The 26,344-nt window shown below is 36.0% G+C and overlaps 1 protein-coding gene across 1 annotated transcript in view; it reads right to left on the bottom strand.

Moving 5' to 3' along the window:
• The window catches only part of LOC145683959 (prolyl endopeptidase), a 113,549-nt gene that overhangs the window by 14,108 nt on the left and 73,097 nt on the right, over positions 1-26,344 (bottom strand). The window contains exons 11-13 of the mRNA XM_081755677.1: positions 17,454-17,602; positions 14,066-14,278; positions 306-456 (exon numbers count right to left, since the gene is read on the bottom strand). Coding sequence (XP_081611803.1) covers positions 306-456; positions 14,066-14,278; positions 17,454-17,602 — 513 coding nt within the window. The remainder of the gene's footprint in view (positions 1-305; positions 457-14,065; positions 14,279-17,453; positions 17,603-26,344) is intronic.

The following is a 26,344-nucleotide window of genomic DNA, read 5'->3' on the forward strand; positions in this document are numbered from 1 at the left end:
TTTCCTGCATTTATCTTATGTATCTGCTTTAACACCTCTTAATATAAGCTTCACCTGTGTAGGCCTAGTTTTAAAATTTTTGCCTTCCTCCTAATGACAAGCACAGAATTATGTCCGAAATATAGTTTAATTTGCTTTTAAGAAGTTATTAAAATAAAAAAAAAGATTATCCTTATTCTATTCTTATTCAAAATAAGCTTCTCTGCACTTAATTTCTTTTAATATTTGAAAATTTTAAATTCTAACAAAGAAAACTAAGCCGGAATGAACCATAAAATGTAGCACTATTCTAACACACAACCCACCTGGACATTATCTTCCTCAGGCACTTTTATGTTGTGTAGTGGTGAATATTTCAAGAGATTTCTAAAATGCTGTTCATCTTCTGCACTACCATAATCAGACACCCATGCGTGGCCAATCGTAAATTTATGGAACCTGAGCATATCTAACACACTAGAAAAGGAAAACACAAAATCTACGTGTACTTTAAACATAAAAATGAAAAGCAATTTTTAAACACACCTAATTTAATTTACTACCCTTCTCGTTCACCAGGCGAATACGCTCACGTAGTTTTGAGAACATATTTAACTAGAAGAAATATACACAGTCAGTCTACTATTATTTAAGATTGATATTTCTGTGTGAATGACAGGCACGCCATCTACGGCCGACGACGAAAACAGCAATAGGTCTTCACGCAGTGTAGACCGAGTTTTGATTACGTATGGCTACTAGTGTTTGTGACGTGTGCAATGGAACGGAGTTGTGTCAAATGTGCTCGTCATGAGTTCCAGGACCAGCAGCGCATAGTGATTGACTTACGTGTTAAAGCCTGCAAAACGGGACAGAAACCACGAATATAATGAATGCAGTTTACCAGGATCAAGCATTATCTCATTCGAATGTTTTCCGGTGATTTGGAGAATTTCGTGATGGGTGGGACGACATGAGTGTCGAAATGAAAAGACCATAGATGTAGTTCAACATTTGCTGCTTCATAACCATCAATGTTTGCTTGCAATGAAAGTGGACGAAGTGAATATTTCAAGGTGAGGACGATTAGTGTTTAAGATTTGCGAACACGGCGAGTTCGCGGTTCGTCTCACAGTTTGCAAGTCAAGACCAGAAACTGAAGGATAGCGACTGATCGCCACAGTTGACAGTGGTTCTGATTTCTTACAAAAAATTGTAATGGTTGATAAAATCCGGTGCTAAAGTATCACCCTGCCACTGAACATCAATCGACTGCATGGTCTGTAGAAAATTCACCGCAGCCGAAGGAAGCTAGTCTTGAGAAATCTGTGTAAAGACGATACTTCTTGTTAAGGTCAAACTGTGAATCAACAGTACTACAAAGGCGTGATGGAAAGGCTACTTCAAAGGACTCTGCGTGATAGACCACCCGTAGCTGAATTCAATGACTGGTTCTTTCTTTCTCCAAGACAACACCGCGCTTACAATACAATTACTTTCGTCGGAAAAGTTGACTGTCCTGTGCTACACTTTGTATTCGTCCAACTTAGAACGCGGAGACTATTTTCTCTTCAGAAAATTAAAACCCAAATTTAAAGATCGTGTTTCCGACTCGGTTCCAGATATTCAACAGCGCGTGGCGATTGAAATGATAATAATTCCGAAAGGAGACTTCTAGTAAGGCATCTAGAGATCGTACTACCATACAGATAAGTGTGTGAGCTTAGTCATGTGTATTGCTGTCAACAATAAAATTGGTCACTTCTTTCTTGTATTTTTATCGTGCCAGTCTTAAAACTTAGAACACGTACTGTGCACATTTAATATTCACAATTTCCGTTTTAGTTTCTCTTATGGAATGCGACTTAAAAATGAATAAATAAATAACTGAACACGTACAGGATAAAGAAAAGAACTATTCTGCTCAGTCCCAAATACTACTCAGTTAGATAATTAGCAACATATAATGCTAATTTTAAGTAGTAATAAGGTAAGAAAAATTATGTTGTACACTGTAGCACGTATACAACGTGATCTTATTACAAATAATAACAAGTCATAATAAAAATTTTCCAATAGTACTATTTATATAAGGTTTGACTGAAATTGCGGGACTAACACTGGTATTCTGTAACTCCTGATAACAGAAAATTGTTTATAATGTGAGATTAACGTTATGGCGTTCTTTTGCAGCACATGTGAAGACTTGGCGAAGAGAGCATATGTGTCCTTCTAAACTCCGATCATCGAAAACACTTTGATTCCCATGTCATGGATTCTTACATGGAACAAAGGATGAACATTAAGTTTTGCTGTAAGTTAGGAAAATCAGCAAAAAAAGACTTACAAGATGATCAGAACTGTTTACCGTGGAATGTCCTTTCTCATGATCGTGGTTTCAATAGTACGCGTGATGGACGCAAAAACACCAGCCGTCCAATAATCAATTATTCAGAGGATAATGTGGATAATTCGTGACCTGTTGCAGTCAGACTGTCGGCATGATGACAACGTGTACCATTCACACACACGACCACTCCCATGAAAAGTCATCTGCAACAGTATCATGAGAATGCGACAACTCCCAGTGCTGTAAGAACTGTACACTTTTTAAGCCGCGAACAAGCTAGACTATTGTCATATCCACCCTATTTGCCCGACATGGCCTTTTTTGTTGTTGTTGTTGTTGTTTTGTTTTGTTTTGTTTCTTAAAGTGAAGGAATACATACGTCGTTCTTCATCTGATGATGCCACTGTTGCTTATTTTGAGACTGTGAAGAACATTAACGAAAATGTGTGTAATGAATAATTTGCTGAGTGGTTCCAAAGGATGGAAAACGTGTATTGGTTTCCATGGAGAACACTTTGATACAGTGTAAATGTCTTGTTTCAATTGGATTATTTCTCTGGGCACATCTAGAAACTTTCAGCATACCCCTTTTATCATACCCGTATATCTCTATTAGTCCAGTGCAATTACGACAAAAATTGACCAAATTTAGACATTTAAAATGAAAACTTGAAACCTGTTGGAATATGTTCTGCGAACCGGTCTTATTACTCTGCAAAAAATCCCCAAAAATCCAGTTGCAGGTTTTCCGGCATTTTGAATAAATAGTCGGCCATCTTGGATTTTTCACATGCACTTAGTTTAGAGATGCAAGGGCTCGGAAAAAACCCGGCTTTTTTGAAAAAGAACTCGGTTTTTTCTGCTTCGCTTTTTTGCTTGGGAAATTTTGGACTTTTTTCAAAATTCTGCTTTAAATTGACAAAGCAAACTTTGTTTCGCTTCTCTATAACACAAAAAGTCATTTAATTAATGGTTGATGCTGATAATAATATATAACCTCGAAAATAAACTATGAATTTCGAAAAGATATTTCAAACAATTTTTCTTCAACATATTTACATTATGAATTCCACAGGATTAACCAATGTATATAAATAAGAATTTTTTAACCTCCTATATACAAAAGTAAGCAGAGTTGGCAAGAACCATGGTTGTTTTTGAAAATGGCAAAAAAAAACGTTTTTTGGGGGATGTTTAAACCAGGCTTTTTTGGTTTAAACCAGGCTTTTTTGATTTAGATTTTTTTGCTTTATGTATTTATATTACATATTCACAGAAATAAGTTTGTTTCGCCTTGGTGTTATTATGCAACAGCGGGGTTATGCCGGAAGAACTCCCATAAGCTTAAAGAAGTCCGGTCAGTAAATTTCTTAAATCCCGTCATTACTTGAAATGTAAGACAATAACGGGAAAATCCTGTTATTGCTTTGCATGTAAAATTTAAAAGGTCAACGTATCATAATCAGTACGCTAAAACTGAGGTATTAAATTACAAATTTAGTACGTAGATATCATTGAAATTCTAATCCAAGCTAATGTTGGTAGCTATGTAGGCAATCGATAAATTTTGCCAATTTCTATCAATATATTTAACCAATCTTGGCTTCTTTATAAAACAACAGGCATTTAGGCCTGCAGAAATATACAATTTGGTTTCGTTTCGTATGTTTAGGCTTAACATCCTTACGAAATACCGATGTTTTCAAGGAGAAGACTTTCGCTTAAACTGACATCCGAACCGCTACTTGGTTTACGCATGAAAGAAGGGTTGTGGTTCGACCGAGAATTGAACATGGGGCACCTTGATTAAAAGGTGAAAGGGAAATAAAACTATTGCAGGTGGTTTGATAACTGGAAACGTCACCATGAAGTTCACACTATTCGCATTTTTCATTCTTTTTATTTTTTTGGTTTAAACCAGTTATTAAAAAAAAAGTTGGTGTAAACCAGCCAACCCTAAAAGTAAACACTTCTTTTAAAAAAATATACAAATACCGTAACTAGCAGAATAGTATGTAGTATTTTTACTTCAAAATATTCCATACCCTTTTTTTGAAACAAAATAAAATTAAAATAAAACATAAGAGAAATACTTAGATTTATATGATACACTTGAAGGCTGCACACCTAGAGCTTTTGGTTCTGTATATTCTTGAAATTCTACAGTTAAGTTTTATAGAACCACCATCACAGTTTACCCAATCCTCAAGTTTTCTGAATTTTTAACAAGAGGGATTCAACATATCATTACGGAACTCCTCCCCCCCCCCCCCCCAAAAAAAAAAAGACTACGGAATATATTTAAGTTAAGCTAAATACAACTACACAACAAACATGACTGAGTGATTAGCTTTTGCGCTTCTATCGAGAAGTCCGGGATTCAACCAGCATTTGACCATTCTGACAAAGCTTTTCTTCATTCCATCTGTGAATGTAGAAATAGTGCGTGTACTGTGAGTTGGCCGACTTCCTTTCTTATTGTTTTTAAATCGTTATTATTACTAATTACCAGCAGTAAGGGGGGGGGGTTCTTGCGAAGGTTAGGGGGCGGTCTTTCGGACTGAAGCCCGTTCCCCAAAGTTACGGAATGTCTGCAACAAACGAAATATCTATTAGTTATGTCTTTACTCATAAACTTTAAGCTCCCGTCAAATAAAAATTACGAATGTTTAGAAAAACTAAACATTAGTAAGAAAAAAACCTTCCCAAAATACTTTTGTAAATCCGCCACTGATTCTCAGTATAAAGTGATGTTTAAGGTTGTATCCGGAAGATTATTGCTAAATATATAAACGAAACGAAATATTAGTTATGCCTGTACTCATAAACTTCAAGCACCTCCCAAATAAAATGAAGACTTTTTAGGAAACGAAACAATAAGAAAAACACCTCCTAAAGAACTTTTCTAAATCCACTACTGATTTTCAGTATAAAATGATTTTTAAGGTTGTATCCGGAAGATTATTGCTAAACATGTAAACGAAACGAAATATCAGTTATACCTGTACTCATAAACTTCAAGCACCTCCCAAATAAAATTAGGACTTTTTACGAAATGAAACAATCAGAAAAACCCCTCCTAAAGTACTTTTCTAAATCCGCTACTGATTATTTGTATAAATTGGTAATCAAGGTTGTGTCCGGAAAATTATTGCTAAATCACTTCACAGCTACAGTATAACAGAAATGTGAAAGTACGGTTTGACGGATATATTGAAAAACGTACGGTTTGACGGATATATTGAAAAACGTACGCTTTGACGGATAAATAGAAAAACGGGCAAGTTTAACTTTTGCGCTAGAAGCTAGAGTACTAAAAGCTCTTAGAAATGAAACACGGATGACAAACTAAAATGATCTAGACAAGAAAAAAGATGTCGATAACTCAAAAGTTAAAATAAAGTTAAATAGCCTCTAAAATTGCCCTCAAATGCTACATTCTTCATGTTAGCTTTAATTCGTAAAACATGTGCTCCATCCGTCTTGATGGTGAATTTCAGAGCGAAATATCGCATCTAGGTCATGGAATTCTTATCTAACTATAGAATATACTATAAGAAAGCTATTTAGATAGAAAAATCATGAAAACGAAAAAAAGCCAAAATTTCCAAAATTCTCGTTCTTTTCCCAAAAAAGCCGGCTTTTTATGTAAAAAAAAACCATCGATTCAAAAAAGCCGGCTTTTTTGCATCTCTAACTTAGTTTATGACACACAACTTCTAAACTAATTAACGTAGAAGGATCATTCTTTCTTTATTATATTTCTAATATCATAGGCAATGTAACAAGTTATTATCACTTTTCTCCGAGTAACCATTTTTGCACAAGTTTAGGATAAAGTGAAAAATTGTGATCTGTAATAGGGGACATATTTTTTCCTTGCCTCATATAACTTAACAGAGTAGAAATATATATATATATATATAAAAAGATGCTCGAATAAAATATATTGGAAATTTCATAAGCTTTAAAACGATGTGTATATTGTCACTATATACAATGTCAAAGATGCGCAATGAAGCTTCAAACGTCATCAAACTGCGCACAATTTCTGTAGAAACATATGATTGAATCATTTAACTGGCAGAAAAAGATATTTAATAATTTGAGACGGCTTTCCATTGCAGTTTCCGGCAAGTATCAATAGGTTTGGAAGTCCGGCTAGTTTAATAAATAGTTCGTAAACAGTGGCGTAGCCAGGGAGTGCGCAAGAACCCTGAAAGTAGACTTTCACACTATCTTTCTGTATGTAGGCCTATGTCTCTGTTGAAATTAGAGTTTGAGATAAACATTTTAAAAAGAAGATGAAATCTATTGAAATGTTTTACTGATGTTATCAAGCAAAAAATCCAGTTGCGAGTTTTCCACCTGTTTGAATAAATAACCCTAGTCTAGTGCAATTACAAGAAAAATCGATCAAACTTAGATTTTTCTTTACAAAAATATTCAACCTGTTAGAATACACGGTAATATTGATATTATACTAAAACAGTCCCAAAACTCTAATTGTTGATTTTCCGCAATTTTTACGGCCAATTACATGAGCAATATGTGAGTTATATCACAAAACATTATCGTAAATAATGTACTGTACTTGATGGTTATGATGGTGGACCTAGCATAAAGGATATAGAACACTGAATGAACAAAGAAACTATGAACACGCGTAATCGTTGAAGATAACATCCACGTCCGTTTATTTTAAAAGGAATTTCTTTCTAACATACACACAAACACACATACACACACACACACACACACACACACAAAAAAAAAAAAAAAAAAAAAATCCGAATTGATAACTCTTTTGACGAAATATCTCGAGAAATCTGGTTGTACCGTACCTCAATCACCTGGAGATGCAAGGGCATTAGTTGTGTTATTCGCAACAAATCTTGCAAACTCTGACTTGAGAGAAGATTAAGATGTTTCGCTTCTGATGGTAGCACTCGCAACAGCTGAGACTTAGATATTTATATCTGGCTCGAAGCCAACACGTAAGATATACAGCAGTACCAAACTTCAGAAAGCATTGAGAAACATGGTGAACTCCATTTTATTTCTGCATGCCTTCATTGGTTGTAATACAACTTCTGCTACACACAGTAAGGAAAAGAAGGTTGCAGCTGATGGGGTGGCAGCTGCTGGAGACAAAATGTTCTTAGTGTTATGTAGATGTGCAGAGAAAGGAAATCTGGATTGTGCAAGACTTTACATGTTCAAAAAGATTGTATCAAAACAACGCATTAGTGACACTTTCAACTTAGCAATACTACCTTCAACAATAGCTGCTGCAAATCAGCATAGTCTCCGTGTGTTCTATCAAGTTCAGCAGTGGAAAAATCAAGAGATGACTCCAACTAAATGGGGCTGGAGAATTTGTGATGATTGCCTTCCTCCTGTAACAACATTAGAACAACCTGTTCCAGAAAATGTGTTAAAGTTTATAGCATGCAACTGCCAGATGAACAGCGGAAACAATTGTGGGTGCAAAAGAAGAGGGCTAGATTGTACATCATTTTGTGGGCAATGTAGTGGACACAGATGTGGTAATCGAAGCACTACTTTAATTAAAGATGCAGATGAATGAAGTAATGATGAAGCTGTCACCAAACCAACTTCTTTGAGAAGGAAGTTAACGAACACTGTGGACATTCAACTGCAAAACGCCATCAAAAAAAAAAAAAAAATTAAGTCTCAAAGTACACTGGTATATTTAGAACTTACGTTTAAGTTTATTTATCATAGCAAGGTTGTTTACGGTACCATATACACTGATCAACAGTTGAATTAGAGACAGGAGAACAGTTGCAGAAACCATCCTGCAGAGGCTCCACCAGTGCATGTGAATGAAACGCATCGCGAGGGTACTGTTGCCGTGTATTTCCTCTCTCGGTATTCGTATCAGTGCAGTGTGTGATGGACGAGTTGAAGGACCTGAGTGCACTTGACCGTAGTCAAATTGTAGGGGCCAGACGACTGGGTGGCTCGATTTCGGAAGTGGCTGCGGCACTTAGATATTTAAAGGCAACTAACTGTGTCAAGGATGTATCGTGAGTATCTGGCTTCCGGTAAAACCACGCCCACACGGGTAAACTGCCGCGGTCAGGGCGTGTCGATGACAGTGGTAGACGCCGAGTGGCCTGCATCGTAACAGCCGATAGATGTGTCACAGTGTATCCAAGCGCGGAGAGGCTCAACGGAAGACAACAATGCCATATCAGCAGCCACACAATTCGCAACCATCTGCTCGCCATCGGCCCACGTAGGTAACCCTTCTAACAGCACAATACAGGAAACAACGTCTAACATGGGCAAAGGAACACCGTCACTGGACCGTAGAAAAAGGTTGCCTGGACAGATGAATCACGTTTCATCGTAGCAATGGATTCAACCGCACGGAGTAATGGATCCACCGTGACAGCAGGGAACTGTGCAGGCCAGTGGTAGTGGTATTCTCATCTGAGACGTGCTCTGAAATGTGTCCCCTAACACGTGTAATACAGTCCCTCACAGGTAAACGCTACCACGATCTTCTGAACGACCATGTCATGTCATCTGCTCAGCTGCTACATCCAGGTGGTGACATCTTGCAGCCAGGACAATGCGCCGGCCCACTGCTCAAGGATGGCAGCAAACTTGTTTGATGAGCACTCCTCTAATCTAAAACACTTTCCTGGCAAACACGGTCACCGGATCCCAATCCGATTTAACACATCTGGGACGCCATGGAACGACGCCTTTGGGTGTGCACCCTCTTCCGACTAACCTGTAGGCTCTGTGGGAGACTTGGCAGCAGATATGGATTGAAGTGCTACAACACTTCAGGCGCCTCGTGAAATTTATGCCGCGGCGAGTAACCGCCGTTATCAGAGCGAAAGGTGGTGTGACACGTATTTGGCAAGTGTCTATAATTTAATTGGTGATGAGTGTATGTCTTCCTATTTATAACTACAATGCTTTGAAGTTTAGGAGATGCGCAGAAGAATCGAAGCACAATTATAAAAGCTAGTACGTATGGGCGACTACTTAATAAAATAGTGAAAATCATGAAACAACATATGATGGTATTTGCTATAAATCGGATACAAAATACATCTCAAATAATTCCAGTAAGTATATTTTAATTCATTTTTAATAATTAATATCTTGTTTGAATCACCACTTTTATTTTTTTTTCTAAAGTTATATTTTCAAGCACTAATAGATAAAGATTTAAGGTGCTCTGAACTTTTGGTAACGCGGAGAAAAGTGATAACTTATTATATAACCTGTAACATTAAAGCTATAATAAAGAAAGAATGATACTTTTACGTTTATTGGCTTAAGAGCTATAAAGCAAAAGCTATGTGTTGGGGAAAATTTCAATTGGCGTACTACTTACTAAAAATGGTGGAAAATCGGCAACTAAAGTTTTGGGACTGTTTTAGTATAACATCAATACACAGAACATATTCTAACAGGTTGAATCTTAAAAAAAGTTGCATGTTGGTATTACACTGGACTAGGGCTATTTATTCAAAAAGGCGGAAAACTCGCAACTGGACTTTTTGCGGGATAACATCAGTAAAACATATTTCAATAGATTTCTTCTTCTTTTTAAAATGTTTACCTCAAACTCCAATTTCAACTGACACATAGGCCTACATACAGAAAGATAGTGCGAAAGTCTACTTTCAGGGTTCTTGCACACCCCGTGGCGAAGCCACTGTTTACGAACTATTTATTGAACTAGCTGGACTTCCAAACTTATTGATACTTGCGGGAAATTACAATGGAAAGCCGTCTCAAATCATTAAATATCTTTTTTTCTGCATGTTAAATGATTCATTCATATGTTTCTACAGAATGACGTTTGAAGCTCCATTGCGCATCTCTGACATTGTATATAGTGACAATATATACACATCGTTTTTTCATATTTCTACTCTGTTAAGTTGTATGAGGCAATGAAAATAATATGTCCCCCTATTTCAAATCACAATTTTTCACTTTATCCTAAAGTTATCCAAAAATGGTTACTCGGAGAAAAGTGATATTAGCCTGTTACATTGTTTATAATATTAGAGATATAATAAAGAAAGAATGATCCTTCTACGTTAATTAGTTTAGAAGTTATGTGTCATAAACTAAGTGGATGTGAGAAATCCAAGATGGCCGATTATTCAAAATGGCAGGAAACCCGCAACTGGATTTGGATTTTTGGGCTTTTTTGCAGAGTAATAAGATCGATACGTAGAACATATTCCAACAGGTTTGTAAATTATTTGACAAATGACATGGAACCAATTTAGGGGTTGGGAGCAAAGAAATTCGAAAAAAAATCTCCAAATAATTAAGGACCATCCTAATATATATATATATATATATATATATATATATATATATATATATATATATATATATATATATATATATATATATATATATATATATATATATATATATATTAAGTATTAATACTCATCTTTTAAATTATTTAAGAATATGAATTGATGCATATTTATAATAAGTTGTAAATGAATTCTTTTATCGTACTATACCTAATAAATATTTGATGCATATTTATAATTAGTTGTAAATGAACTCTTTTATCGTACTATACCTAATAAATATTTAATGCATTTTCAAGTCTACTATTTCGGTGATCCTCTCAGCAGATCTGGACAACTCACGTGGAAATCATCTCACTTCTTACAATTTAGCTTGCACTATTTCGTGCGCACAGACAACAATGACGATACTAGAAAATTTCTTAATATGTGTGTCATTCCAAAATAAAGGGCCATACAAAAAAAAAAGTTCATATACAAATTCATACCTTGGCTACTTTTCGACTAGTCACCATGAACCTTCAGATATTTCTGGTAGCGTGGCATAAGCTTCCGTATATCCTCTGTATAAAAAATTTGCCACTGATAATGCAGATGTCAAGAGCACCTCACTGCTTTTGAAACGCTTCGATGCAAGCCACTTTTTCAGGTGAAGAAAGAAAATGCTGGGGCAAAGTCGGGGCTGTAAGGGGGGAAAAACAGTTCCCATCAAAATCTTTGAAATGCCTCAACAGTACGAGCAATTGTGTGGTGTGGGAGGGGTGTTGTCATGGAGCAGAAAATTCCAGAGCGTAGCAGTCCTCTCCGTCGATTTTGGTTGGCACGTCGCAGATTATTTAGTGTTAGACAATATACATTTGCTGTAATTCTTCGTCCTGGTTCCAAGAATTCCACAAGAATCACAACCTTTTGGTCCCAAAACACGGTTGCCATGATTTTTGTGAAGTAATGATTGAATTTCTTCGCTTCAGGAGAACCAAAGTGTAGCCATTGCGTTGACTGTTGCTTCGACTCCCCAGTGGTGTACGATATCAAGGTTTCATATCCCGTCATTATGTGAGAAAAGAGATCACTTTTATCCTCCCCCCCCCCCCGTAAGCCAAAAAATCTTTCACAGCTCTCATTCTTTACTCTTTGTGATAGTCTCTCAGCATTTTTGGCACCCACTTCACACACAGTTTGTGATAACCTAGCTTGTCAATTACAATTTGACGTATTGTTTTCGCAGACACTTCTGGAAACTCTTTGGCGAGTTCAGTTAGTAAGCCGGCGATTGGATCACACTTTCTCGTTAACGCATTTCACCAGATCGTCCGTCTGACACTGGGCCTTCCGCTACGCTCATCGTCATGTACATTTGAACGCTCTTCCCAATACTCTCTGTACCAATGCCTAACCTTTCCTTCACTCATTACTGTAGAAACATAAATGACACGCAATTTCCGACGGATGCCAGCTGCATTCTGTTCTTTGGCGTTCAGAAATCGTATGAGTTGCATGTAAGCAGCCTAGATCTGCTGAAGAAGATATCACGGAACACTGACACAATACAGCTAAGAAACAAATACGAGAGTACATTTACAAATTCTTCTTTCAAATTCTAGTGTTATCTTTTTAAATTAATATACACATTTTTATATAAAGAAAAATCACTTGTTGTCACTATTTATAAACATAATGATTTGTTCTTTACATATACAAACCACTTGATAAACTAAAGCATAATACTGAGTGGGTCAAAAGTAGCCTTAATTGTTTCACTGTTCGTTTCATATTTTAAATCTAATTCTTCCAAACAATTATTCCCAATCAATTTTCTATATCCTTTATCTATTGCATAAATGTTATTGAGCTTTTCTTTATATATTAGTTTTGTTTTTTATTGGTTTTTATATTTTTTTACAGGTAATTATCAGTAGTGGAAAAAATTTAAATCAAGAACAAAGAAAGGGGATACTAAAGCAGTATTGGAAGTGTAAAAATATGGACCAGGTCCGCACAGCATGACAAGGAGATTTTAACACTTTTCTACCTTTACGCCAAGCAATTTATCGCATAAATTTTAAAGCACACGCTCGGTGGTTAATTCACCAAACTCTGGTCGCCCAAAGACTTATATGATGAAGATAATCAGATGAAAGTGGCTTCAATATTTGTGAGCAGTCCAAAGAAATCTATACGACGTGCTACTATCGAACTATCTACACCAAAAACGTCCGCGCGAAGCCTAGTGCGGAGCTTAAATTAAAACTATACCCCCACGACTGGCACAGTCTTTTGGAGGACGACCCCGATCATCTGGTCAATAAAACTTGCTTCAAATTGTCACTGAAGTGTTTGTGGTAAACTTTAGTTTTCGGATATTTCATTCGTCCATTTCAGATGCAAGCAGCAAGCCAGGATATATTCCTAGCTTCATTGAGTACTTATTGTAATTTATGGTCAGTTGAGATATCCGGAACGGTTTGAGATATCATCGTGCACTAGACGGCAAGATAATTTGTACGTCGACTGCAAACCACGCGAGTAACTAGATATCATACTTATCTGAACATTTTTTCGAAATAAAGCATTTAAAAAAGATAAATCAAATTTTCAAGCCCCGGTAATTTGGTTTCTATTCATTCGAAATAAGTCATACCATGACCATGCTGTATTTTATGTTAAAGGCTTAAAAACTTTAGATGTTTATGATACTATAGCATCCTTAGTTTGCAACATTGAATAATAAATGTGGTATTTTAAGTTTTCGTCTTACATGTTGATTTGAAATATGTGATAATTTGACGTATTGCCATTTTAAAGCATGTAACTTTATATTGGGTCGGCAACACTGTTCATACGGTGATGTTATAAAATACTTAGGACGTTGTCCCCACCCCCTATAGTTTCTTGGTGCAAAATTTCGCTTCTCTGACTTTTACAATTTCTGAGATATTTACTACTATCATTATAAATGGACTACCCTATATATATATATATATATATATATATCTTTTAGTTTTACGTTCCACGTTTACGCCATGTAGGCTAAAGGAGACAATGATGAAAAATGAATGAAATGACGGAATGAAGAAAATGAGAGAACCCAGAGAAAACTCACGCATACGGTGTTTGTCCACCACAAAGCCCACTTGGCATATGTTAAATGAATGTACATAGACAGTATATTTATAACAAGTACACTGATTAAGGCTGCTTTTGGCCCACTCTGTGAGTATAAGATTTATACGTTCCTCCTGTTCATAAAGTACAACCAATATACTGTACATGTGAGGAAGTCCACACATTCAATGAATTCACTTAGCGACTTTCTTAATCTCTGAAGGTATTAAACACATATCTTACACAGAAATTCATACTTAAATTTCTAAAAACTAGAAGGAAAACTGATTCAACTTACCCCACTTGCACAATAGCAGCACCAAATAGGTCTGGTCGCTGATTAATACACGCTGCTGTCAATAATCCTCCATTCGATCCACCCTGAATAATAAGCTTATTTTTACTTGTGTAATTGTTCTGTATAAGGTATTCAGCTGCACACTGGAAATCGTCGAACACATTCTGCTTGTTAAAAAACCTACCTCCGTTATGCCACGCTTCACCGTATTCTCTGGAATAAAAATATACAATTTGTGTTAAGAAGTTTCTGTCAAAAGTCTATAATAAATTTTTCAAACTAATTTAGTTAATGTATCTGTGTACACTTGACTGTGGTTAGTAATTCTTGATGAATGCGTAACGCGTAACGCAGCTAGATTAATCTTTAGAGTTGCGACTTCTTAAACTCGAAATGATTTCTATTAATAAACTGCGGCCAAATATTGTGAAATAATTCTGTTGTTTAGGTATACGTTATTTACTATCATGTATATAATATACCCCAAAAATATTAAAGAAACTTGGAATCACCTAGGCTACACTTAAAAAAACCTGGGATACAATTCCGGAAGAGCTATGATCCTCTTAGGTAATGAGTGGTCAGAACAAAGACTACAATCGGTTATTTATGGCTTTCTAGAATGGAGTTTCCATGTTTTAATGCTTCATGATGCTGGGCCAAAAACTGTTCCATCAGTTGCTCATTGAATCTAAGACTACGCATATTAAAGGCGTAATAAATAATACGATACGATAATCTAGAAATTTAATTCTTGTAAAACTGTAATAAAAATTCTACTATTTTATTCAGTTTGACCGTACATATTTTAAGAATTTTCATGACAGATGCTAAAACAAAAGTCCTTTTCTCATTAAAGAGAGCTTCTGCTTCGCTCTTCAAAACCCCATAAAATTCAAGTAATGTACTAATAGAAATTTCACAAGTTAATACTTACATTACACATATGGATTTAATTTGTTAACCTTCTACGGACCTAATTATTTTGGCCGACGAAGTAAATAAATAAATAAATAAAAGTACGTTACATACGTATACTTACACTTGTAAAAGAAAACAGATTTACAGAAAATTTAACTTCTAGGAACCTAATTAGCATAAAAATTGCACTGCAACATGCGATGAACCTATGATCATAATTTATTACCGAAGTGAGCGGTTTCTACAAGAAAACAGATAATATAATCTTGCCTTCATGATAGAATAGTTCTCTTTTGATTTTAGGTGTCTCTTTTGTTTAGGTGCCCGACGTTTCTGTTTAGGTGTCGCTTTGGTTCTTAATAACAGACACCAATCCGCAGTGGATTAAACACCATATTATGGGAGATTAGCCGGGACATGAGAGTTGACGAGAGAGACTATGTGCAGTTCGATATTTTATAGCATATAGAAATGAAGTGCCTCACTGGGCTTTCAAAATGCACTTTAACTTTCTCTTCGGAAGTCAGATAATTAGTGAAAACACGAAACTTCAGCAGTACTACCTTCTCTGTACTCCTGTTGTTTTAAGCTCTGTGGCAAGGAATTCATAAATGGCATTTCCATAGTTATTTCATAGTACTGACCTAAGAGATATTTGTTTGCTACATCCTTTTGTTTTTCACTAAAATGGCGAAAGCAAAGTAGTACCCAGTATATAACTTCTAAAAACGGAACAATAAACTTGATCCGGGTTAGCATTTGGCTATAATATTAGTTAGGAAATTAGCACTTGAATGAAATTAAGTTGTGATTTTGCCATAACAATATTAAGTTCGTTTAGTGGCCTGCGTAATTTAAATTCCCCGTTTCTTGACGGCATTACGGATTTAGCACCTATGTGTTCTAGTATATCCAAAATCGTTCATTTCTATTATTTCATGTCCACATACAACTGACAAATAAATAAATAATTTTCCTTTTTATTGCTATTTAAAATGCTATAAAAAGATTATAAACTATAAGGATTGAAGAATCGTCCAAACTATTGCCTGAAGATCGCCCAAACTATAGCCTGAAGATTACAATAAGTCACAATGTATAGCGTAAGAAATGAGCATATATATGAAAGAAACGTAACTGTTACTTCAAACTTACACACGTCTATCGAGGATTAAAAAAGTTAGTACGGACTTACATTGACTCGTTCTTTAGTAACAATGCAACAATTTTACATTACTCCTCGAAAACTAGAAAAAAGTTTTAAAATTAAACAGTAAAATGTGGTGTTTGTAATCTATCATGATGGAATAAAGATTAGTCTGCGACTGTTGGAAAATCATTCGTCGATAAGCAAAAGTATTATTATAGTTCTTGCTAACCCCAGACTAACTTGTTCTACATTCCTTTAGTAAACCTGGTCGAACATTCAAGCCAATACTTATATAATATACGCTAATAAGAGAGAGAACTGCATTAACGTCGTATCGTTCAATGCTACTGAAAGTAGGATGTTTCAAAATTAATATCAGGGTTTTAAAAGGCTTTGTAGTATTTAACAATTATAAATAATATATCAAATGAAAAAGCAACTGAAACAGTTTTTGCTACAACTGTTCAATGTGAGCACCATTCGTCAAACGGCACACATTGAGTCGATAGACGAATTCTTCCCAATCCTTGATCAATGTGTTTGTTTTAATTGTTTCAACAACTACTTCAATCCTCTTTCTTACATTTCACAAAATCTCCTTAAAATTCTCCAAACAGACGTCACTAGAATTGCTAATTCACGACTAGCCTTCCTAATTGATTTCTTGGGGCTATGTGTGAGACTCTTTCACTCGTTCAACACGTTCTTCAGTCACTCTTGGCTCGTCCCGTACTCTTCCCTTTGCACAGAAAGCCGGTGTTTTCAGACTAATGATACCATCTACGGATGTCATTATCACTTAGTGGATTGCAATTGAGCTCCACACGGAAAGTACGTTGCACTGCAACTACAGATTCAGTCTTAACAAAATATAAAACACAAAAAGTTTTCTGCTCACTATTCGCCATCTTTACTACTAGCGCTTTCTAATGGCAGACAGAGGAAACAGTGCTTATGCATACGTGCTTTCAAAATTGAGTTGCTCTTTCATTTGATGTATTATTTAAAAATTGTAAGTTAATTGTAACAAATACTACAAAAGCCTTATAACCCTATTATTCATTTTGAAACAAGCTGTATAAGTTAAATACACTTTTCTTCTTGTAACGTATTTCTTCATAATTAGGATTTAGAATACTTAATCGTAATACCGCTTTCAAGCAATGCAATGCAAATAAACCTAATCCTTCTTTTAATGCTATGCTCATTTCGATGTTCTGAGCTCTTGGACTGACAAATTTCTATGGAATACTATGTATATAACAAGAAGCTTCTTACACTACTATACTATGTTTCTTTCGCGTAGTTGGTACCTACCCTCCGCCTCTTATATTGGGAATTGCTAGTATTCCTTTCAGATGCTGAAGAAAAACAAGGCGCGTAACACTGAAAGTGGGCAGAATACTGATATTAAATCCTCCATACCCATACAGCAAGCAGGGATTACTACCATCTCTCTCAAGACCCTAAAAAAGAGTATTATTATAAACAGTACATTTAACAGAAAATAAAAATGACAGTGTAAAAGCAAAATTGGAACACAATCACAGAATCCTACTAATGAAAACAAATGGGAAAAAAATGAAAAAGTAAATTATCTCATGTGTACTAAGTCCTATATTTTGAGAACATATCTGTCCTGAATTGCACGCTCACGAAACAAATGGTAACTTATAAAGCTTGAAAAATATGAATACGAGACATGTAGTTCAATTAATAATAAATAAATAAATAAATAAACTTCATTTATGTTTGCATATCTAAATGAAACAAGAACATTTACAATCCTCAAACCAAAACAAGTGTAGAAGTGACTACTAAAAGCCGCACAAAATTTTATGAATACTGATTTACAAGCTAATTTTATATATTTGTGTTTTGCAAATGTTACAATGATAATCTTTAACTACTCCTTTTCCGAATAATTCTCTGTAAAATTATGCAAGATAAGTCGGATGTACATCTACTCGATTTGCGAATAAAAGTTATCTGCACTTTCGCGACAACACGTCCTCAAGGTTATTATAATGTGATTACGTGTGAGAAATTTGATGTCAATCGAGTCATTTATATTCTGGTTATTACATTGGAAACATGTCCGCTCTGCTAGCAGTTTGCATCAAGGAGAAGCAACGAGCAGTGATCCGATTTCTCTGGTCGAAGGATGTGAAAGTGGCTGAAGTTCACTGTAGACTTTTATTGCAATAAAGAGATAGTACTTTACCACGTAAAAGTGTGCTTTCGTGGATCGAGAAGTTAAAAAGTGGCCTAACGAGTCTGAGCACAAAGAGGGGGAAGGACGCCCGTCAACCTCCTCCACAGATGGCAAGAATCAACAAGCTCGAGAGATGGGCCTGGAGAATAAGCGTGTTACCGTTGATGATATAGCGTTTTCTTTGAACATCAGTCATGGTGAAATGGTCGATTTTCTACCGACGTAGTGGTACAAGGAGTGATGCAAAAGTGTTTTCGCGACCAAACCTGCTTCTTGGAAGAAATACGCAAGCTTGTAGGTCACTGCACGCAGTACATTGACAAGAAAGATGACTACGTAGAAAAATGATGCACATGTTGAGCCTCTACCTTTGTGTAAATAAATCGTAGAATAAGAACTGTAGTTATTTTTGTTTATTTTTTCTTTTCATTCGCTCTCGTAAGTAATAACACTGCAAGTAGTAGGAAGAACTTTTATCTGTTTCTTCCTTTCGGAATTCATAGTAATCTAAAGGAATAGGATGCTTAGAAGATACATGAAACACGTTTGATCCCACTGTCCTCAAATGAGGACAGTCTACTTAAGTTACGATTTCGTAAAATGTACTGCATTTTTAGGTCTTTTATATATTTAATATGCTCAAAGATGAGTCAAAGAGATTAAAATAATATATGCTCTCCGAAAATACGGTTACGTTTCATCTCGATGCGAAAATATATTTTGCCCGTTTAAAGTGCTCTCTCATGTATTAATTGTAAATTAAATTTTGTTCTGATGATGCTTCCCAAGCAACCGAGCTGTAATCGAACACATGCTAGAAGGATTGTAATTTTCATTCGGAAACTTGGCTATTTTAATTATTTCATTTTTTTCGCGTCAACACTTAAAATAAATCGGTGTCCTCAAATGAGAACAGTGGGTTCCTGAATGACATTTTTCCCTTAAATGCTAAAGTGCGTTCTCTATTGCTATTATATTGCATGATCTCATTTAATTTCTGCATTGTGGTCAACAGATGGCACTACATCTATTAGCTGATTATTACTAAGACTTTACACAGGAGCTTTTAACTACTTTAAATTACTTATCAGTTAAATAAAGAAAAATAAATTACTGTTTATTTGTAATGTGGAATTTTACTACAAAATCAATGGAAACTGCTTTTGTTGGATGTATACAAAAGTCTCGTAACAGTTACTTTGATTCCCGTTCTTATATTTATGATAATTGTGCTTCCAATGTATAAAGTAAATAGGTGTCCAGCTGTATTATGTCCAGTAGCTATGACTGCTGACAATTTAGGATATTGTTATCAGAGGTGCCTAACAGTTGAAGAAATTGCTGATGAGTTAGCTCGAATTGATTCAGCAGAAACCATAACCGATGCTGTTGTTACTATTCTCCCACCAAGTGCCACAGGTGATATTATAGCCGAAGACGAAGGAAATGACGAGGACACTGGTGAAGTGGACGTTGTCGATGTTGCGGGAGAACTCGAGTTGGAGTGTACTGTTGATCATCTATGCGCTGATAACCAAGACGATAATCTGTCCACGAATAGCAAATCTACTTTTGAGTATGAAACGCTTATATGAAGGAAGAAAGAACCGTATTATTCGAAATGTGTGAATAGTGACTATGATGCTGCTGCAGTAGCATCACAGAATCTCAAGGACAAACTACAGAGCCATAGTCCGCTCCAAATTTTTGAAGAGTTCATAACGTTTGATGTGTTAGAGTATATTATGAAGGAAAGTGTTCTCTATGCTACTACTATCAGGAATGATACCAAGTTCGTGTTTTCAGTGGAAGAACTTAGAGTTTTCCTCGGCATTCTTATCCTTTCAGGATACAATAGATTGCCACAACAGAAACTATATTGGAGTCAGAGTGACAACCCAGGTGTTTCCGTTGTATCGCAGTCAATGCCAAACAATCGGTTTCAGAAGTTAAAATCATTTCTACATTTCAACAAACAATGATGTAAATCTTGACAAGCATTCAAAGTTTGACCATTGATCGATATGCTAAATTCAGGTTTTCAGAAATTCGATGTATTCGAAAAGCATCTTTCAGTGGACGAAATGATCGTAAAATATTTCGGCCACCACAGACAACAACTTCTGATTACAGAGCTTCCGATTTTTCTGGATAATGAACTAGTTCCTTGGTAGGAGCTAGAAAAACATAACACCGTTACAATTTTATCACACAAAGAGCAAAATCTTCCCCTAATAAATGTTGAATATTGATGTCGTTTAAGAGCCGGCGGGACTCAAATGACCTTGACAAATCGAAGGTATCAGCCTTCCTTAGTTTCTCCGTTCAGTGAAAAGTTTTTCCTTATTTTGGCAACAGATGGGGTTGTTGCTGAAATGCCGTCAAAGCAAATGGCACCCCTCCTTTTCCTGCGTTTTCCCCTGCATGTGGTCAAAGTTGGACAGCGCAGGAGGGGGATGGTTACGGCTTTTAAATGGGACAGAAGAGTGAAATTCCTTTCTTTTGCCTAAAAGAGAAACAGAACTGAAGAAATAAATAAATAAGTGGGACCAATATGATATCAGCCCCGTGTCTAGAGAGCCACTCAAATATCTACAACGCTCATAAACATATAGAGAACTAAAGCACTTGTCGCCTGTCTCTTTCTCAAAGGATTCTACCTATGGTAAATAACAGAATAGTGCCGGAAAAGTCTGATATAAAATGAAGAACCATACCAATATTAAAAAAAAAAAAAAAAAAACACGGGAGAGCCGATATTCTAATTTATTTAGGGCCTTCGTGGTTTAAAAAAACTTGGAATTGAAATGTAGAAAACCCAGGCAAAGATCTGAAATGTATTTACAATGTGTCTCTTTTTTAGTGGAATCCATTTTCTTATTTTCTTTTCAAAATATGACCACCAGATTTACCCTCTCTCTCACTTTCACATTCGAATGGTCCTGGGTTCGATACCAGTGGCTGACCATCCTGAGTTTTTGCTATTACAACAGGAAAGGGCCCCAATGTTACATTCAGTCTTGGGGACCGGCTTAGAAGGACAGGGGGGCATTGGTGTTGGTTTTTATTTGGGGAAATAGACCACTTCACTAACAATAGAATTAAAAGATGTGTCACCCTTCAGGAAGGTACACTCATGTCCAAAATTATTGTCGCATGTCTATAAATATGTTGTTGTAGGAATATAATTTGATAACGAATTCACCAGGTATTTTTTATAATATTAGTATGTGTACAATCGGCAAATACATGTATGTGGCAAATTTCATGTCAAAAGAGCAGTAAATAAGAACAATAAAACGAAAATAAAACTTCCGTTTCCATTTAGCAGCATTTTGTTTTACTCATTCTAATTTTCGTATTTATAATTATTTTCCTATGAAATTTACCACATATACATTTCCAGATTGTACACATAGTATCAGTATTAAAAGTACCCAGCAAAATCATTATTACATTATATTCTTACAAGAAGACAGTTATAGATATGCGACAATCATTTTGGACATGAGTGTACAAGGACGTAACAGGTGTTTGTTTCAAACATTAAATAAGTGTTCGTATAAATTGAACTTATTTCCTGACGTCATAGAACTAAGAACTGTTGCAGAGCGACGTAAGTCCGGTGACAATACAATATTCCATTGTTACTTTCATACTTTGCAACAGTGTTGAATTCAGACATTTTCACCCCGGGGGGAATGTCAACTCCTCGGGGGGGAGGGTTGTTTTTCTGTATTTTTGCAAGAAAACAGCATATTTAACAATTCCGTTCATAACCACATCTTACCTAATATTGAGACTACCCTGCTAAATATTCAATGAGAGATTATAATTAAAAAAAAAAACAATCGTTTAATTTTATCTAAAACATTAAATAAAGACTGGCAAAAATACTTTACACTAAACTTTAACTGCTATTTACAGTAACTATTTTTATTATTATTTCCTATATTCAGTAGTTACTGTTTGTTACCAATATAGAAGTTTTTAAAAAGATTTAAATTAACTGAAATATTTTTTGTCCTAAAACAAACATACATAGGAATATCTTAACAAAAAGTTATCATCCTTTCTCATACTTCTGATTCTAAATCAAGCATATTAGCCTTGGTTTCTTCACTGCATCAATAGTTTAGTTTACGAAATCTTCAGTAGGATTAGTGCCGTGTCGTGGAAAATTGGCGCTTGGCGCGAGAGTATACGATGGCACCCGTATATATAAGTGAGGTCGACAGACCAGCCGTGAAACATGAGAAAATTTTAAAAAGTAAACCCTGCTTTTCCTTGATTTTGAGCACTTTTCATTACTTTTTTCCTTTCATTTTATATTTGTGCACGTGTTTCATTCCTGTTTTTCTTTTCTCCTTTTATTTTCTGTTTCCCTCCCGAATTTTACAGCCCCATTACTTCGGCGCCCGGGGCCGTCGCCCCGCTTGCCCCTCCCCTATGGCACGGCACTGAGCAGGATCTTCATCACCTTCAATAGCAATCTTTTACTCATATACTACTATCATATTGATAAATTCTCTATAAATCTCTAACCAAGGAGGGATAACTGTTCCTTCCTGATCCCTCTAAATGACGCACTCTGAATCTCACCCTTTAACTGAATTATTTTTAATTAAAGAAAAGTGTGTTTACTTTAACAATCGTAAAAACATTTACGTCTGTTACTTCCGATGGGAGAAATGGGATTTAGGCGCTCTATTTCAAATAATGCAAGAACTGTACATTTTCAAGAACTGAAGTCTGCTGACATCACAGATCATATGGAATGATCGAAAGATCTTCCCTATCTTTCCTTTCCTATCTCAATCTGTGCTAGTGCTACCTACTAATATATAATATAGGGCGAGAGTATAGTACCTACTAAAATACAAACCTTTCTTCAACAGTTAACAATTTCATGTTCTGCCAAACTCGGTTATAGAGTTAAGAAATACAAGTTTTACTGACTATTTGGTGTTCTATCTTAGATGTTACATGTTTAATATTTATATAGAATGGTTCTGCGTCATTTATATGTATATTGAGAGATCGAATTTCGTCTGCACGTACACGGAAAGAAAGCAAATAATTGGGTGAAGTAATTTCTACATTTTGTGACCGAAATTTTTTGAGTTTCTCCGGGGGGAATGAATTTTCTTCGGGGGGGGGGAGATTCCCCCCGGGCTACCCCCTGAATTAAACCCTGCTTTGCAATATATCTATTTTCTTTAAAAGCAAATTTTAATATGCTTTTATTTTCAACTTCTTAAAATAAATACTAGCCTTTAACCAGCCCTGGTTTCCCTGGTTGCATATCACTTTAGGATTTGGAAAATGTGTCCAACGAATAAAAACAAATGATAAAACACCTTTTAAAGACATTCTTTTGTTAATCAATTCGCACTAAATGTTATAAATAAGTTTGTTTATGCAAGGCTAAATAAAAAGAATGGGGCGCGTCATTTTATGAATTTATAAAGTAACTGTAAACCTATATTAGAGCGCATCTTTTTTTTTTTTTTTTTTTTTTTTTTTTTTTTTTTTTTTTTTTTTTTTTGGTCATGCATAAACAAAATCGTTTTTTACTTTTAAGTGCGACTTGATTAATGAAAGAATGTCTTTAAAATATTTATTATTATCTTTTTTATTATTGTTAATGTTCACATCCTTGATATGGGGTGCTTATTTTGGTAAGGTACCGTATGGTGCGTTTCTATACTATTAGGGTATATTAAAATTTAGTTTCCTATGCGTTACTACATACATTAAACAGCACTTTCTTTTTAAGAATACTACAGAATTACGAATATAGTGTTTCTCCGCTAATAAGAGGGAGACAGACTGAGGGTACCAAAAACTCCTACCGTTGATTGAGAAATATTTAGGTGTCGACACTGATGAGCAACATCTACATTTGAATTTGAATGTTTTATCGGCTTTAGACAATTGATTCAGACCGGGATACATGGGGGACAGAATGTTGGAAGCAAGTAGTCCAGTCCCTAGTTTGAATGCCTGGAATGAGTACGGACTCTTCCCCCCTTGGTAAAACCTTCCGGAATTGGAAGCAATATCAAAGAAACACTGTTCGAAAAGAGAGGGAGCAACCATGGATAAATAGATAGTCAGAGTCGAGTTTAGGTTTAGTGGGGCCCCAAGCTGTTGAAGGTAATTGGGCCCTTTATGTGTCCAGATGAACATAGGCACCCTAGATACAGAAATGAAGAAACTAGGAAGTAATTTAGGAAGCAGACTAGCAGAAGGAGTCCCATTAATTACATGAACGTAGGCTACACAGCAGGAAGGACTGTTGCTACGTATATATTTGGTCTAGGAATTAATTCGTGCGGGTGGACAAGAGATGGCGCAACGAACGGAGCGTCCCACAGTTCCGTGTATCCACACATGTGTTGCAAACCCCTGTCATCGCGTATCGTTCGTAGTATAGGGCAGTGGATTAAAGCGTCAACAACACCAGTTTGTAGTTAAGTGAACATGGCGCAATTTGTGCCTGATAAAGTGTTTTTGCGGGGTGTCCTGCTGCATTACTTTAACATGCAGAAAAGTGCGACTGAAAGTCATCGTATTTTGGTGGAAGTGTATGGTGACCATGATCTAGCTGAGCGAACGTGTCAGAAGTGGTTTGCACGGTTTAGAAGTGGTGATTTCGGCTTTGCAGACCAAGAGCGAGCTGGACAGCCAAAAAAATTTCAAGACGAAGAATTGACAGCATTGCTCGAGCAGGATTCGTGTCAAACGCAGGAACAACTTGCAGCAGCATTAGGCGTTGATCAAACAACAGTCTCCAAACGCTTGAAAGCCATGGGAATGATTCAAAAGATGTCACATTGGGTTCCACATGAATTGAAAGACAGAAACGTTGAAAGACGAAAAACCATTTGCGAATTGCTGCTTCAACGACAGAGCAGAAAGGGGTTTCTGCGTCGAATTATTACGGGTGATGAGAAGTGGATCCATTACGAGAACCCTAGACGATAAAAGGCCTGGGTGAAACCAGGTGAACCAGGTCCATCACAACCAAAACGAGATATTCACTGTGCAAAGGTTATGCTGTACATATGGTGGGATATGAAAGGTGTGGTATACTATGAGCTGCTGCAACCGGGTGAAACTATGAATGGAGAACGTTATCGACGACAAATAATGCGTTTGAAGCAAGCTCTGGCCAGAACACGACCAGAATGGGAGAACAGACATGATAAACTTATTGTTCAACATGATAACGCTCGCCCACATGCCGCAAAACCGGTCAAAACCTATTTAGAAAATGTCGGATGGGAAGTTTTACCCCACCCGCCGTATTCACCAGACGTTGCTCTTTCGGACTACTACTTGTTCGATTGCATGAACAACGATTTGATTGGACAGCGGTTTACTTCTTCTGAAGATATCGAAACATGGGTCTCTGACTGGATCGCTTCCAAGGATGAGGACTTCTTTCGCCACGGAATCCGTACATTGCCTGACAGATGGGCGAAAGTGGTGGCTAGCGATGGACAATATTTTTCTTAAGGTATTTATGTATTTTGTGTTTGTACTACAGCTTCAATGTGTGCGTACCAACCGCACGAATTAATTCCTAGACCAAATATAAATTTTATTTTATTTTTTAATTTTCTTATATTTTAGAAAGGTATATCCAGTTTTTCTTTAGATTTTGGGGCCCTAAGCTATAGCTTGTTTAGCTTATACGTAAATCCGGCACTGTAAATAGTATACATATACAGGCTTGGATCCAAGGTGGCTATAGAGTCTATTGCCCCCCCCCCCCCCCCTTCACGCTCAAGTATACACTGGATAAAATGGGCTTCATTCCTGTTTACTCTGGATAAAGAGGCAAACTATGGTTTAGCTTCTCCCTTGATCATATCCTGGATCCGCATACATACATCATATATATATATATATATATATATATATATATATATATATATATATATATGTATGTATATAATATGTGTGTGTCTAGTGTGTTGTACGA

This window comes from Thermobia domestica, chromosome 4, assembly GCF_964235325.1.
Source record: "Thermobia domestica chromosome 4, izTheDome1.hap1.1, whole genome shotgun sequence".
In the NCBI taxonomy this organism is placed as follows: Eukaryota; Metazoa; Arthropoda; class Insecta; order Zygentoma; family Lepismatidae; genus Thermobia; species Thermobia domestica.